Genomic DNA, 14,089 nt, shown 5'->3' with positions numbered 1-14,089 from the left:
AAAAGAGCCGACCTTAGTCCTTTCTTTAGATCGATTGCTACTTACTCCTGAGGCGGAAGCCGGGAGGTTTTACTGCTGTATAACAGAATAATTGTTATTTTAAAACTTTTAAACGCACGGCACTTTATACCAGCACTAGCGCTTTTAAATTGTTTATCACCGCTTTTACTGTGTATTTTTGTGTTCTGTGTTACTTGAGAAAATTACCTGTAAAAACTCTCCTAATCGACCGCTCGTAACCCATTCTGACTAAACCTAAGAATAAAAAGGCACTGGTCCATTCGAGGCTACCGGTCTTACAAAACAATCCCCTCGAGGCAAGGAATCCACGGCCGCCATCTTTAATTGGGGCCTGGACAGCGCTCTAGTGGCTGGGCGATTTGGGCCCAATCCACTATAAAATGGAGCCTCCTCGCCGTCCGCGCAGCGGGCGGGCGCGCCGATGGCGCGGCGGAGGCGCGCCAGAGGCAAGCCCGTCTGGGCCCGTCCGGGCCAGGCCGGGCACAGGGCCATCCACTATGCCCGTTTCACACAGTCCCAGGATTAGACACTCACGTGACTACCTCCTTCAGTTCTGTACGACAGCTCCCTCCCATGGAGCCCAACCCTCTCTCGAGCCCCATGGTGAGTCGGCAGGCTCACCCACCCCCAATCCTCCAATGGTATCAGCCTAGCTCTGCTGAACTGTAGATCAGCCCCTAAACATGCTATAGAAATCAAAATGCTGATCGAAGACTCAAAACTGGACATTCTATTCCTCACGGAAAACTGGCTAACATCTCACTCTGAAGCGGACATCGTCAATATGCTCCCCCAGGACTATCTCATACAATATCAAAACAGAAAGGACGGAAAGGGAGGTGGACTTGCAATCGTCTACAAAAACTCCTTTGTTTGTAGGCTTCAAGAAGGAGAAATAGAAGACTGCGAAAGCACCCATTTCTCCCTTCAGATAACCCCTAATAATTCACTTTCCGGTACTCTGATATATCGTCCACCCGGCAGCGCAGGAAATTTTGTTAACTCACTGCTAGAGTCCACTATTTCCTCCTGCATCTCGTCCCCCAACCTCATAGTGCTAGGTGACCTAAACTTCCATTTTGAGGACAACACAGACAAAACGGCTGGGGACCTCACCTCAGAGCTAAAAGCACTTGACCTCCATCTAATCAACTCAGAGACAACACACATCAAAGGTCATCTTCTGGACCCTCTCTTCACTAATCTCTCAAAAACTGAGGTCCGACCTGCGATTCCCCTGCCCTGGACTGACCATTTTCTCCTCCCATTTACCTGGCAAATTCCAGTCAATAAGGCCCACACACCAACTCTGAGAGAACACAATAGAATCTGGTCCAAAATATCATTTGAGCGATGGACACAGGAGCTAATCCGCTCCGCTCCCTTGCCACTCCCTGACCCGATAAAAGCAGATGAAAACTTTACCAGCTGGCTCACTTCCACTCTGGATATAATCGCCCCGAAACAAGATCTAAAAAAGAAAAACAACTCCTTCAAATCGCCTTGGTTCTCACAAGAACTCAAGAACTTACGAAAAATATGTAAAATCCGTGAGAGGAAATGGAGAAAAAAGTGGGACCCCCCTCATTAAGGAAGAATACAGAACTGTAATGAGGACCTACAAAGCAGCGCGGAAAGCAGCCCAAGCTGCATTCTTTGACAAAAAAATAAAAGCGGCATCTAGTTCTTCCCGAGAGACTTACAAAATAATCAAAGAACTGCGCAAAATACCCACCCCCCCCCCTCTTTTCAACAACCCACAGTTGCCAGATGCAACCAAATTGCGGGCTACTTCCAAAGCAAGATTACCAACATCTTGCAGTCACTTCCGCCCAAAACAAACATCAATCTCCCTGCCACCCCCCAACCCCCCACCCCCAGACCAACCCTTGACAGTTTTAGCCAACTGTCCAACAACGACTTTTTGAAAGCCCTCTCAGACCTGAAAAGTGGCTCCCCCAACGACCCTGCACCTATTCGAATCCTAAAACAAGTTGGACCTACTATAGCCCACCTGGCCACTAACCTAATTAATACCTCGCTAGGCCAAGGATTGGTCCCCCCCAGCTGGAAGCATGCCATGGTCAAGGCACTACAGAAAAAACCAGGGCATGACCCATTAGACCTTTCCAACCTTCGTCCGATCTCTCTCCTGCCGGGCCTGAGCAAGATCGCAGAGAAGGCAGTTAACCAGCAACTATCAACCTTCCTCGAATCTAACAATCTTCTCCGACCCTCTCAGACAGGTTTCCGGCCAGGTCAAGGGACCGAGACAGCCCTCCTGAAAGTGGTAGAGGAGGCTAGATGCATCTTGGATTCAGGGGGATCAGTTTTACTGATCCTCCTGGATCTAAGCGCTGCATTCGATACGGTAGACCACAAGATCCTTATCCAGCGACTATCTGAGCTAGGAGTGAGAAGCAAGGCACTCTGTTGGCTCTCATCCTTCCTAGAAAACCGTACCTTCCAGGTCTGTGAAGGGAACACTCGATCTGACATCCTTTCCCTCCAGTGTGGGGTCCCCCAGGGCTCTTCATTGAGCCCTATACTTTTCAATACATACATGGCCCCCCTGGAGGATGTGGTCACCCCATTTGGGATAAAAGCTGTCACCTACGCTGACGACACCCAAATGATCGTTTCTTTTTCACTCGAGGAAGAAAAAAATCAAAAACCTCCATGACTGCCTTGAAGGTATACACACATGGATGTCCAACTCTAGGCTTAAGCTCAATGGCTCTAAGACCGAGCTCATGCTCCTGGGGCATCAACCACCATCCCTCCCCATTGCTATGTGGCCTTCATGCCTAGGACCCATCCCCCAGCCTAAGACTGAAATTAAAAGTCTGGGCTTCTGGCTGGAACAGAATCTTTCCATGACCACACAGGCAAAAAAAACAGCCGGCACCTGTGTTGGTCTACTAAAATCAACTAGGAAGATTCTTCCACTACTCCCGGAAACTTCCCAAAAATTGGTCATGCAAGGTCTAATACTTTCAAGATTAGACTACTGCAATGCCCTCTTTTTGGCTGCCCCTGAAGCTACGCTCAACATCCTGCAGCGAACACAAAATGCCGCTGCAAGGATTCTCACTGGTACCCCCCGCAGAGTTTCTGCCAAACCTGCCTTAAAGGCATTGCAGTGGCTACCGATCCGCCAAAGGATCAAATTCAAATCCTTATGCACCACGCACAGAGCCATGCAAAACCAAGGTCCCCCAATGCTGAAATCTATGCTCTACCCATACACTCCAAACAGACCCCTACGTTCAGCGCAAGGAAACCTGGCCAAGGTCCATAGAATAAAAAAAGCTCGCACTGGCGGACGCCGGTTCTCGGTGGTTGCAGCAACCCTTTGGAACTCCCTTCCAACCCAAATCCGGTCTGAACCCAACTATATGAAATTCGAAAGCTCCTCAAAACCCACCTCTTCCCGCAATAACCACTTCTCCTCCTCATCTTCCATCCTCAGTTGTCTGTCTGCAATCTCAGCGCTGGGACGCTTTCGGGCAGCCATGCGCTATACAAGCTCCGATTTCATTTCATTCATTTCATTTCACTGTACTTGTGCTATGGTAAATGGCACACTTGTGACAAAGTAGCCCAGCCGCCAATCTCTTAGTAATTCCCCAAGACAGATAGCAGATAGCAAAGACAACAACCAAAGGATAGAGCACCTCCAGAGTAGGCTATGTGAGTGCTGGGAAATTTGCTTCTATTCCATAATGCAACTTGCTATAAAATGTATTGCGCCCAGTTCAATTTGGAGGGAGTCATTTTACCAGTACCAAAGTAAGGCTCATGCCAGATTGGGGAAAATTTATAAACACAAAACTCCTACAGATATTGCAGATCCTGCTCTCAAGCATAACAGTACTCAACCTGGGTACCAGGGAATTAGTCTTTAAATAAACCTTTACATTATTCAGTTTTTAATCAAGGTTAAAATTAAACACTTCAGAAAATAGGATGGAAGTAATCGCTTCCATTAAGCTATCAATGGTATCCACTGAGCCCTCACCCCGTCAATGTCCGTTATTTTCCTGCCCTTGAACTACCATTAATTACTACCGGTTCCGGAAATTCTGCAGGTAGATAAATAACGGGAATTGGGTGTTGTAGGGAAGGAAAATATGTAGGAATCGCTGTTTTCGTGCCGATTGCTGCATTGTTTCCCCTGGTATTCCACACTGAGATTTCACGTGCTTTCAGCAGCCAAAATCTCCATGCGAAAATCCCAAAATCATAATTTCAATGGGTTTGGTAACTGGACACATCTGATTTTTTAGGGCACTCGTACTGAAAGTCTCAGAGTAAAGTGCTACAGAATAACAGCACATCAATTCACATTACTAAACCAAAATATAACTTAACCCAGCGAGTTCAAGGCGTGGTGAATTTCTTTCATCACATTCCTGTAAAGTTCTTTCTGCCATTTGTGTAAAAGTTTCCACTCCTCTTCAGAGAAACAAGCAGCAACATCCTGGAATGTAAGCGTCACCTAGAACAGTCAATTTTAATAAAAACACTTAGAAACTTCATAAACACATGCAAAGCCTACAATACTTATACATTCGCAGATGCATCATTTTCTCATTAAATTAATTCTGACATCACGTCTCGCCTGTGACATGAAGGTTAAATCACTACTCACCTGTAATAGGACAACATGGCTACTTTCGTGTAAAAATGCTTATAGGATCTATTATTGTGAGCATTTACACTTACCTATTAAACTATTATGCTTTCTCCTTGTCATTAAGTGGCCTCAACCCATAATCGTAAAAGATAACGCTTTAAAACCAGCATGGGGAGGTTACAGTACAGGTTAGTAAAACACCAAAGAGATGCAAACATTACACAGCGATGTTATTAAGTGATATATAATTAAACGTCAGGCACACACATCCCAATTCACTCACCTCATGTGAAATCGTGTGGGACATTTCTCTGAAGATTTTCATAAAATCCTCTACATGAAAAACCGTCTGATCAGTTACTGGTTTGCAGCTGATGAGGCACCCTCGGAGACACGATGTTCAGACTCTCCCATGGAGCAGGTCAAACAAGGGAAAAAAACAATTTCTAAGCACGCCTACACTCTTTAATAACAAACTACTTTGTATCATAGTTCTGGGCGAGCAAGGCAATTCAATCCGATTTCGTTCCGCAATATTACTGTAGCATGCTCACAGAAGAGACACTCCTCATTAACGCATGCTCAGTCCAAACTATTTTGAAAGATTTGCGAATGTCCACGAGGTGGAGCTCACTTTTTTTTAATCTTCTTATTTCTCTAGCTTCTTTTTTCTATGCAAAGTTCATGTGAATTCGTATTTTCAATATTGCGCATGTTATTTAGTGATGCTACGCGCTATTTATATGGATTAGTGTCTAATATTCAACGCATGCGCAGTAAATGAATCACATCTCAGTGGACCTCGTCAAATCGAAAGGAGTTTTATGATGGATTAGGATGCTTACTTCCGCATTATTGTTTGATGCTATTGGGGTCGGACTGGGAATGAGGGAGAAGGCCTTCTCATCCTCGTGGTATTTTTTTTTGGGGGGGGGGGGGAATATGATGCTTTCTTAAAAACATTTTCACTATCTATAAAAAGAGCATTTGTTTTTGTAAACGTATTTTTGCCATTTAAGTCTGTTTCTCATTCATATTTATGTTTTGCTAACATTATCTGTATTTATCCATATTTACGTTTGGATTTGTAGAACAATAAAGCTGAAATGAGTATACTTCCACACTTATTCAACTGACAAATGTACATTCATACTTGATTTTTATCCGTACTTATAAATACATGCAGACTGGGAAACCGATGGTTTTCTGCCAGTGTGTTTTTGGAAAAATTAAAAACTGGGAACCTTATATAAATAAATCACTTCACTTTTAAAGCATAAGGAATGATGACCTCACAACGCGCCATTATGTTCAATCTTAGTGGGAACAAACTGTGCAGTTTTATAGACTGCAGGACTGGATGAGGTAATCATGCATGCACCTGGGATACAGGTGAGTAATGCCTCTGTACTGATGAGAGGAGTAGGTGGGTCACCCCTGGTTCCCGTAATCACATTGTGGCTCCTTGCACTGCAAGACCAACTCATCACAGTGTCCAAACAAGGGGCCAAACCCATTAATTTCTCCCAGGCCCTGGTAAAGAGGCCTCTCTCTCACTCTGCCTGCAGATAGGGGGCACAGCACCAGCTCCCACCATCATGCTGCAGACATGGCACGGGCACCTTTACGCACTTACCAGGTGCAGTTATAAATGGAGCTAAGGATACCGGGTCTCCAGTCTCGTCCAGTCACTCACCATGCAGTCCTGGAGTTAGGAAATTACACCAGTACACATTTTTTTTGTTTAAAATACACTAAGTACTCCTTCCAGTGAAACTGCAACAGACCATCCACACTGACCGCAATCCTTTGAAGGAACTTCCTTATCGACCCGATGAATAACCCTCTACAGTGTCTCTGGCGCTCCATCATGTATTCTTTGGGATAAATCTATCCGACTATTTCTCTCTAGCTCACCTGCACAAATCAGAGAAAACTTCTCTTGTGTCTGCCTCATATTTCTCTGATTATATATTATATCCACTAAGATATCTCAGCGCAGCATAATAATGCACCTGAAGCAGATCAGAAGTCTGCGCCTAGGAGAGGCGCGCGAGGCCGCCAACCTGATGGCCGCCTGACTCTGGAGCACCTCTCGTCGACGGACGAATGGAGCATTTTGTAGCTGTTTCTCTTCCCTGGTCTGCATCAGAAACGGATGTCCTGAGCGTCAGAAGGCAGGGTGAACCTGCATGCTAACTGACATGGCATTTTGTTGATTTTTAAGATCTTTTTACAGGTCCTCTTTTTTTCCTCAATGCGGCAGCCATTTTGGTTGCAATTGATCCCCTGAGGTAATCTTTTCAATCTTCCTGCCTTCATACTTATTGACGGTGGAGATATATTATCTCTCTTTCACTGTCCTTATGAATCTCCTAGGATGTTTCACACACCTGTGACTTTCCTACTACGTTATACTTAACCTGTGTGAGGTGTATCATTTGAGATTGGAAGCTGTAGTCAGTTCGCAGTTTTTACTTGCTATCTCTTTGGAACGCACCTCCTTCTATGCTTTCTGGGCATATTGCAGAAATTTAAGGTGTCCTCTTTACACGCTTCCTCCTCCTGACAGAAATTATCCTTTTTTTAAAAATCCGCGAGCTTTCCTTTGAGGGTACTTTACCTACAATCAGCATATTGTCCTCCTCCTCTTCATCAACAGAACGCGCTTCAATAGCGCCTTCATCTGCTCACAAGAGAGTTAAGCAGGACCCCCATCTCCTGAGAAGCCCTCTTCACCTATTTCTCTAGCCATGGTTCTTCAAGAAATTCGAGCACTTTGTCCCTTTGTGGAGGAAACCAATAGACGCATCCAAAATCTAGACAGCAACTGATCTCATAGGAATCCAGAGTCACCATTTTAGAACAAGGTGTCAGTGATGTGCAGGATGAAACTTTGAAAATTGCAATACTAGAGAAGGAGGTGGCGATAATACAGGCTCACTCTGAAGACTTGGAAAACATGAATAGAATAAATAACCTTCGCCTTTATGGTCTTCAAGAGGGTTTGGAGGGAGCAGACCCTTTATCCTTTTTCAATTCCTTCTTGCCTCAAGTAGTGAACCTGCCTACCTCAACACACTTGAATATTCAGAGAGCTCATCGTCCAGGTCCTCACTCTATCTCATTCTTCTCGTCTTTTAAACCTAGAGGTGTCATTATGTTTTTTCTGGAGTTTACTGGTCTACTCAAAGTTCTCAATGCTGCGAAGGCTAAGAAATAACTTATTTGGCAAGGTTGTAAAATCTTTATTTCAGAGGATGTTTCAAGAGCCACAGCTGCCAGGCGAAAGGAGTTTCTAGGTCTTCGTCCACAACTACGTTCTTTGGGAGCTCGCTTTGGTTTGTCTCATTCTTGCCTCCTTAAAGTAACTTTTCAAAATAAAACTTCCTCCTTCACTGCGCCTGCAGAACTACGACAATTCATTCATTTAAATTCTCCTAGCTCTATGGAGACTTCAGCTTCTTAGCCAAAATGACTTATTTCTTTGTGTTGAAGTATCCTGCTCGTGCATAGTTTCCTAGTTTTTGGATTCCGTTTCTCTTATGTATTAATAGGATCACTCTTTATAGTTCTTTGCGATGATTGATTAACCCTCTTCTTTTCAGGTTCCTCGTTGTTCCTCACCCTAGTAATTTTACTTGTTATGCTTCGTTTGTCTGTCGACTCATCTCCCTTGCTGTGCCGTCTTGCCCGGTGCTGTCATTGACTCTTCCCTAACTGTTCATCTTCATCAGGTATGTATTTGTAGTCGTCATTGGTGACATGTACTGTCTCTCTCTCATTTTCTCTATTTTATCCCTCATTTTTCTCTCCTATACCCTTCATTTTCTCCCTTTTCTTCCTGTTACCTCCTTTGATATTTTCATGTTTATTGTACTTTTTTCTCCAACAAGATCATTACTGTTTATATATTTATATGTGTTGCTTTATTCAGAATTGTTTCTTGGAACATTAAAGGGGTAATCAACCTTATAAAGCATCAGAGAATTTTATGTCATTTAGATAAATATTACCCTAACCTCATTCTTCTTTGAGTAACTTACCTTTCTGAGCCACAGGCCTTAAAGTTTAAATGAGGGTGGGTGGGTTCTGTTTTTGTTTCTCCCTCTTTAAATATGAAAAATTGTGTTATTCTTCTTTGTCACAAGAAATTTAATTCTGTAACTTTCTCAAGACGTCGATCCTGAAGGCAGATGGCTTTTTGTAAAATTAATCACGGAACACGCAGACACAGAACTGAGTGAGCTGAAGGAGGTCACGAGGTGGCGCTAGAGTGCAATTTGAGAGAGCTTCACAGAGGAGTAGAGGTGCGACGTGGAGCTGTAGCGGCAGCGGCGTTTTACCGGGAGCCGAAGCTGATTTGAAAGCCGCTCCCAAGCTGTTACCAAGCCGTAAGGTGAGCCGCAGAGCGAGCCACAGTGTGAGGCAGAGTGAGGCAGCCGCAGCAGTGCAGCGGAGCATCGCGGAGCAGCGGAGCACCGCGGCACTACCGACACAGCTGAAGCTGAGGCTGAAGCAAAAGGGGAAGCCGCTAAAGCCGCTAATTGCAAAGCCGCCGGCTGAAGAGACTTGAAGCATCGAGAGCCGGTGCTGCCAGTGTTGCGGCGCGGTGCTGTTGGGCTGCAAGGGGCAAGGGGCAATAAGCGGCCAACTGAGATCACGGAAAACGTTTTGATACCGATGGCATGGGACACCGGGAGCCCTCTGAGCCCTCTGACCCTCTGAGACCAAGAGGGTCATAGGGGGAATTGAAGGAGCTGGAGACGCGGTTCGGGGCAATAACAAGCTAAGCAGCAATGCAGCTCAAGGCGTCTCAATAAGAAGATGAACGTCCAACATAGCAAAACAAAGCCAATATAAAAGTGTTCCCCAAGAGGCTTAGGGCGCTTAGGGCACAGGAGAAGCACTAAGCCGGGGGGAGCCATGAGGAGACTTTTAAGGGCTGTTGCAAAAACTACTGAGACGCCACGGGAGGAGGCGGACCCTAGGAAGGGCGCTGGGCGACATGCAGCCCGCTAAATAATCAACGCGTTTGAAGCCCGAAGCTCGAGGAAAAGAGGCAGTAACATCAAGGCCCCCCGGACCTCCCCCATTTCACAAGGTGGAGCAGCAAATGATAATCTTGGGCTGCGAGCTGGGCCTTGTGAGCATCAAGGGGCCAAGGGGCTGAAGGAGTTGGAGGAGACACGAGGGATCTCGAGACACAAGAGTACCAACCAGGGGAAACTCTGAGAAACCTTGAGAAACTTGGAGAGCTGAGGCAAGCCAGAGCCAGCATAAGAGGCAGAGGCAAAGTCCCAGAAGGCAACGACGAACTCAGCAGAAAACAAGTAAGGAGTAGACTAGGATCAGGGGTCAAGGGTCTAAGGGGACAATAGGAAAAGAGGGGAAATCAGAAATTTCCGGTACAGGCCCGGTACTAGGCCAGCGGGGCTTGCGGAAAGAGTCGACCCAGCTTTTGGGACCAGAGCAAAAGGGGCTGGAGAGTGGTACCTATGAGAACAGGCACTTTTTGATCGACCAACAAGACTTAAAGGGAGGTCGAGATAGCAGAACCATCCACTCAAACTGAGGCCACCTTGCAGTAATATAAAACCACATTTTCACTGTCCTAGCTAAAAAGCCATCCACCCAATCACCTAACACCTGACCAAACTTCCAAGTGTACTCCCTCGAAGGCAGCTGTCGCTGAAGCAGCAGACGGGCTTGGGGAGTTTTGGAAAAAGACAAGCAGTATATGAGCCGGAAGGGAAAACATTCCGGAAAATTGCAGTTTGGAAGATGCAGTCAGGAAAAATCTGACAGTCTCGAATACAGAAAGCAAAAAGAAGGTTGGCAGTAAAAGGGAAAAAAGAACAAGGGAATAAAAGCAACTTAGAAGAGCCAACCGGGAACGAACAATCTGACCAGGCACATACCCCCATGGCCGAACCTTTCAAGTTTGGGGTGATAAATTGAAGTACAATTTTCAGTTCTCAAAAGAGCAAGGGGCAGCAACACCAGGTAACAGCAAGGGTGCAAAATCTCAAAAAAGTCCAAAAAAACCAACCTGCTTGACCTCATCACGTAAAAAACGCAAGATGAGAAATGACTCGGAAATAAGTATGAGTCCTAACCTCAAAGAAAAATCAACAATAAAGAATTGGCTGATCAAAACCACGGCACAAGTTCATGCAACCTACAACCAAACAAAGTTAACACCAAACTTAACATCAAATGAGGTTAACAAAAATAGCCCAGTAATCATTAATCAGAGCAATTTAGGATCCCAAACAAATCTGCAGAAAAGCGCACAAAAGATTGAGTGGTCCAAATTATTCTCGATCTTCGAAGAATCAGAACTGCGGAGAATGCTCGAAGAAAATACACACAAAGAAGCCGACCCAATGCAACTGAGTCTCGAAAATTTGAGAAAATTGGAAGATCTCGAAAACATTGGTAAAAGGAATGCAAATGGACAAAAAAGGAAGCCAACATCCTCTCCAATAATCCTTACATCAAGCCCAATTAGACAACCGGCCAATAAGAGCCCGGTCTCTAACACAGCAAAGAATACAACAAAAGAAGAACACCCTATAACTATCTCTTCCTCAGAAAGTTTAAATAGGCCAACAGGGGCACAGCTGCTACAAACCGAAGGAAAATCCACACTCTGGGGGGATGTGCTCCTAAAAAGCTTACAACAAGCAATTAATGCGCTGAACTTCCAATCAAACAAACTCGGCGTGCAGGTAGATCTGATGAACCTAATTGCATCGCATATATCGGGAATAAATTTGAAACTGGAAAAAATTTCGTTATACCTCACAAAAGAAAAGGAAGAAGAAAAACAATGGAAAGAGAAACTAACAGAACAAAACTGCGTCTGTAAGGACATAATAGATAAATTAGCTTCACTACCAGACATCTTGAAAGAAATACTAGCAGTAACTTGCGGGAAAACCAACAAAGGTGATAATTCCAACACAGAGGCCAATAAAATTGGAAATCAAAATAGAACTATTCACATCATAGAAGAAGAAAAAACTCTAAATGACTCAGATGATAACAAACCATTAAAGAGAGGTCTGGAAGAAAACAAAACAATGGGTTCATCGGGTATGTCAGAACCCCTAACCAAAAGACAGCGGAAACGGGCAAGGAAGGCAAGAAAAAATGCTACTAAAAGTAAGCAGGCAAAACAACTCTTTGCCATTTTCGAACAAAAGAGGCCCCAATTAATCAGATCATAGACACCTCTATCAAAGAAGACGGAAACTAAGGAAATAACACAGACGAAGCAGAAGACCAAACAAAATCTCCAGATCAGATCAAAATACCAGCAAGTAAACAAGGAAAATCAAAAGACGAGGAAAAGCCAAGCATAAACAAAGTCAATGACAAAAGTGAAACACTAAAATCAAATCATAGAGAGGCCACAGAACAACAAAAAACACAGGAAAACAAGTCAAATAGGGAATGTGAAACTTTGACTCATAAAGGATTAAATTGGCACACTGGAGGAAATTCATCACTTATCCAGGAAAAAATGGTAAAAGAGCAAAGCCAAAAAATACAGGCAGACCCAGTGAGGGAACCAAATATTGGTCTGATAATCACGGCAGGAAATAAAGGAAGAACTTGCAGAGACTACCACGAAACTGAGTCAAATGATAAAATAAGACAAAACGCAAGTAATATACAAATAGGTCAAGGAGAAATGCACCTCCTAAAAGAAGCATCCACGGTAGATTATACTCGACCGGATTTAACAACCACGGTCTGCCAGAATGATAACATATCTCACATTCGATTTGATCCAACTGAGGGAAAAAGGAGAGTTTATCAAACCCGACATCTCGAAACAGCAAGCATGGTAACAGAATGTAAATTGCTATTCAAGCCGGAATTTCAAACAAAAGGAAATTCAGATACGCTGAACAGGGGAAATATCCTGCGATTAATCGAAGAGATACCAAAACTAAGGGGAATTACAACAAGCGACCTGAAAGCTGTAGAATTCATCAACTTTAGAGTGTCACACCCCAATAAAATATCCATTCCCCTTATTAAACAACAAGATTCTTCAACCCAACTACGTAAAGGAAACAACTCAAACAATCTTGAGGGGAGCAAGAAACAAATCAATTTCTGAACAAGATCTGAGTAGTACTAAAGCAAAGCAGCAATACAAGGGCCTGAGGGAACACAAAGACTGGTCTTGGTTGGCACAGGCACTAAACACCCATCGATCCTTATGTAGGCAAAGCAGCACAAAAAAACCAAAGACAAAACACCAATTTAACCTCAAAACCAGAAATAAAAATAAGAATTTGCTCATGGAACGTACACGGTTTTAAAGAAATGTCCCAAGAGACAATAGAATACCTGAGTAAATTTGAAATAATACTACTCCAGGAAACATGGAATGTAACCCCGAGACAAATCATGGGATATGAGGAACATCACATAATGGCAGAAAAATTTGCAAAGTACGGACACCCAAGGGGAGGTCTGTCCATCTTTATCACGAATAATTTAGACTGGAAAATCGAACTGCTCGAATCAGGGGAGAACTGGATACAAGTGTTCAAAGTAGAGTCAAAAGTAAGCAAAAAGAGCCCCGGATGGAATTTACTAATTATAAACCTATATATCCACCCAGACAAGGCCACAAAAGTGAAAAAAGCTCAAACTCTAATAAATTTGATAAAAACCTTACACAGAACTTATCAATCCCATGAGATATTTATATCTGGTGACTTCAACTGTAACCTAATAAAAACCAATCGGAACAAGGATAAAATTCAGAAAATTTGGAGCGATCTGGAACCCCTAGGTTTAACAATTCTAAATGGAAACATGGAGGGAGACATACCCGCTAAGAACACTTTCCCCAGCGGTAAAAGGAACTCCACAATTGATTTCACCCTAACAAGCAACGAACTAAGAAAGAACATAGATTACTTTGGAATACAAATCCGACCAGAGAGTGATCACTTCCCACAAGAGACAATAATGAGGAAAAATACAGAGGAGAAAACACAATTAGAATTTCTTACAGCAATTCCGGAAATATATAAACTGAAGAAAATCAAAAGCAAGGGCCCAGTAAAAAAGGAGATAATGGACGCAGTATTGGAACACGGAATTTCTACGAAGGCCTTTGAAAATCAATCACCCATAACAAAATGGGAGAATTGACACAAATTTGTGCTAGGAAAATTTGCGGTAAACACACCAGTAATTCATGGCCACAAAGCAAATAAAGAGCCGTGGTGTAACACTAAACTAAGAGATAAGAAAAGGGAAATTGTAAAAAAACTAAGAATAAAGGCCGCAGAAAAAAGGTTAGGAAAAGAAGTAGATAACAACGATATACAAAAAATGAGGAAAGAATACAAAGAGGATTGTAGAAAAGCTAAAAAATCTCACACAGAGGAAATC

At 43.6% G+C, this 14,089-nt stretch overlaps 1 protein-coding gene across 1 annotated transcript in view; it reads right to left on the bottom strand.

Moving 5' to 3' along the window:
* The window catches only part of LOC147727736 (uncharacterized), a 186,009-nt gene extending 180,781 nt beyond the window's left edge, over positions 1-5,228 (bottom strand). The window contains exons 1-2 of the mRNA XM_086961736.1: positions 4,944-5,228; positions 4,396-4,522 (exon numbers count right to left, since the gene is read on the bottom strand). Coding sequence (XP_086817862.1) covers positions 4,396-4,522; positions 4,944-4,985 — 169 coding nt within the window. The 5' untranslated portion in view covers positions 4,986-5,228. The remainder of the gene's footprint in view (positions 1-4,395; positions 4,523-4,943) is intronic.
* Between the last annotated feature and the right edge of the window lie 8,861 nt (positions 5,229-14,089).

This window comes from Lissotriton vulgaris, chromosome 3_1 (assembly GCF_964263255.1).
Source record: "Lissotriton vulgaris chromosome 3_1, aLisVul1.2, whole genome shotgun sequence".
In the NCBI taxonomy this organism is placed as follows: Eukaryota; Metazoa; Chordata; class Amphibia; order Caudata; family Salamandridae; genus Lissotriton; species Lissotriton vulgaris.
The sequence above is the reverse complement of the archived record's forward strand: the minus strand, read 5'-3'. Positions and strand labels throughout refer to the sequence as shown.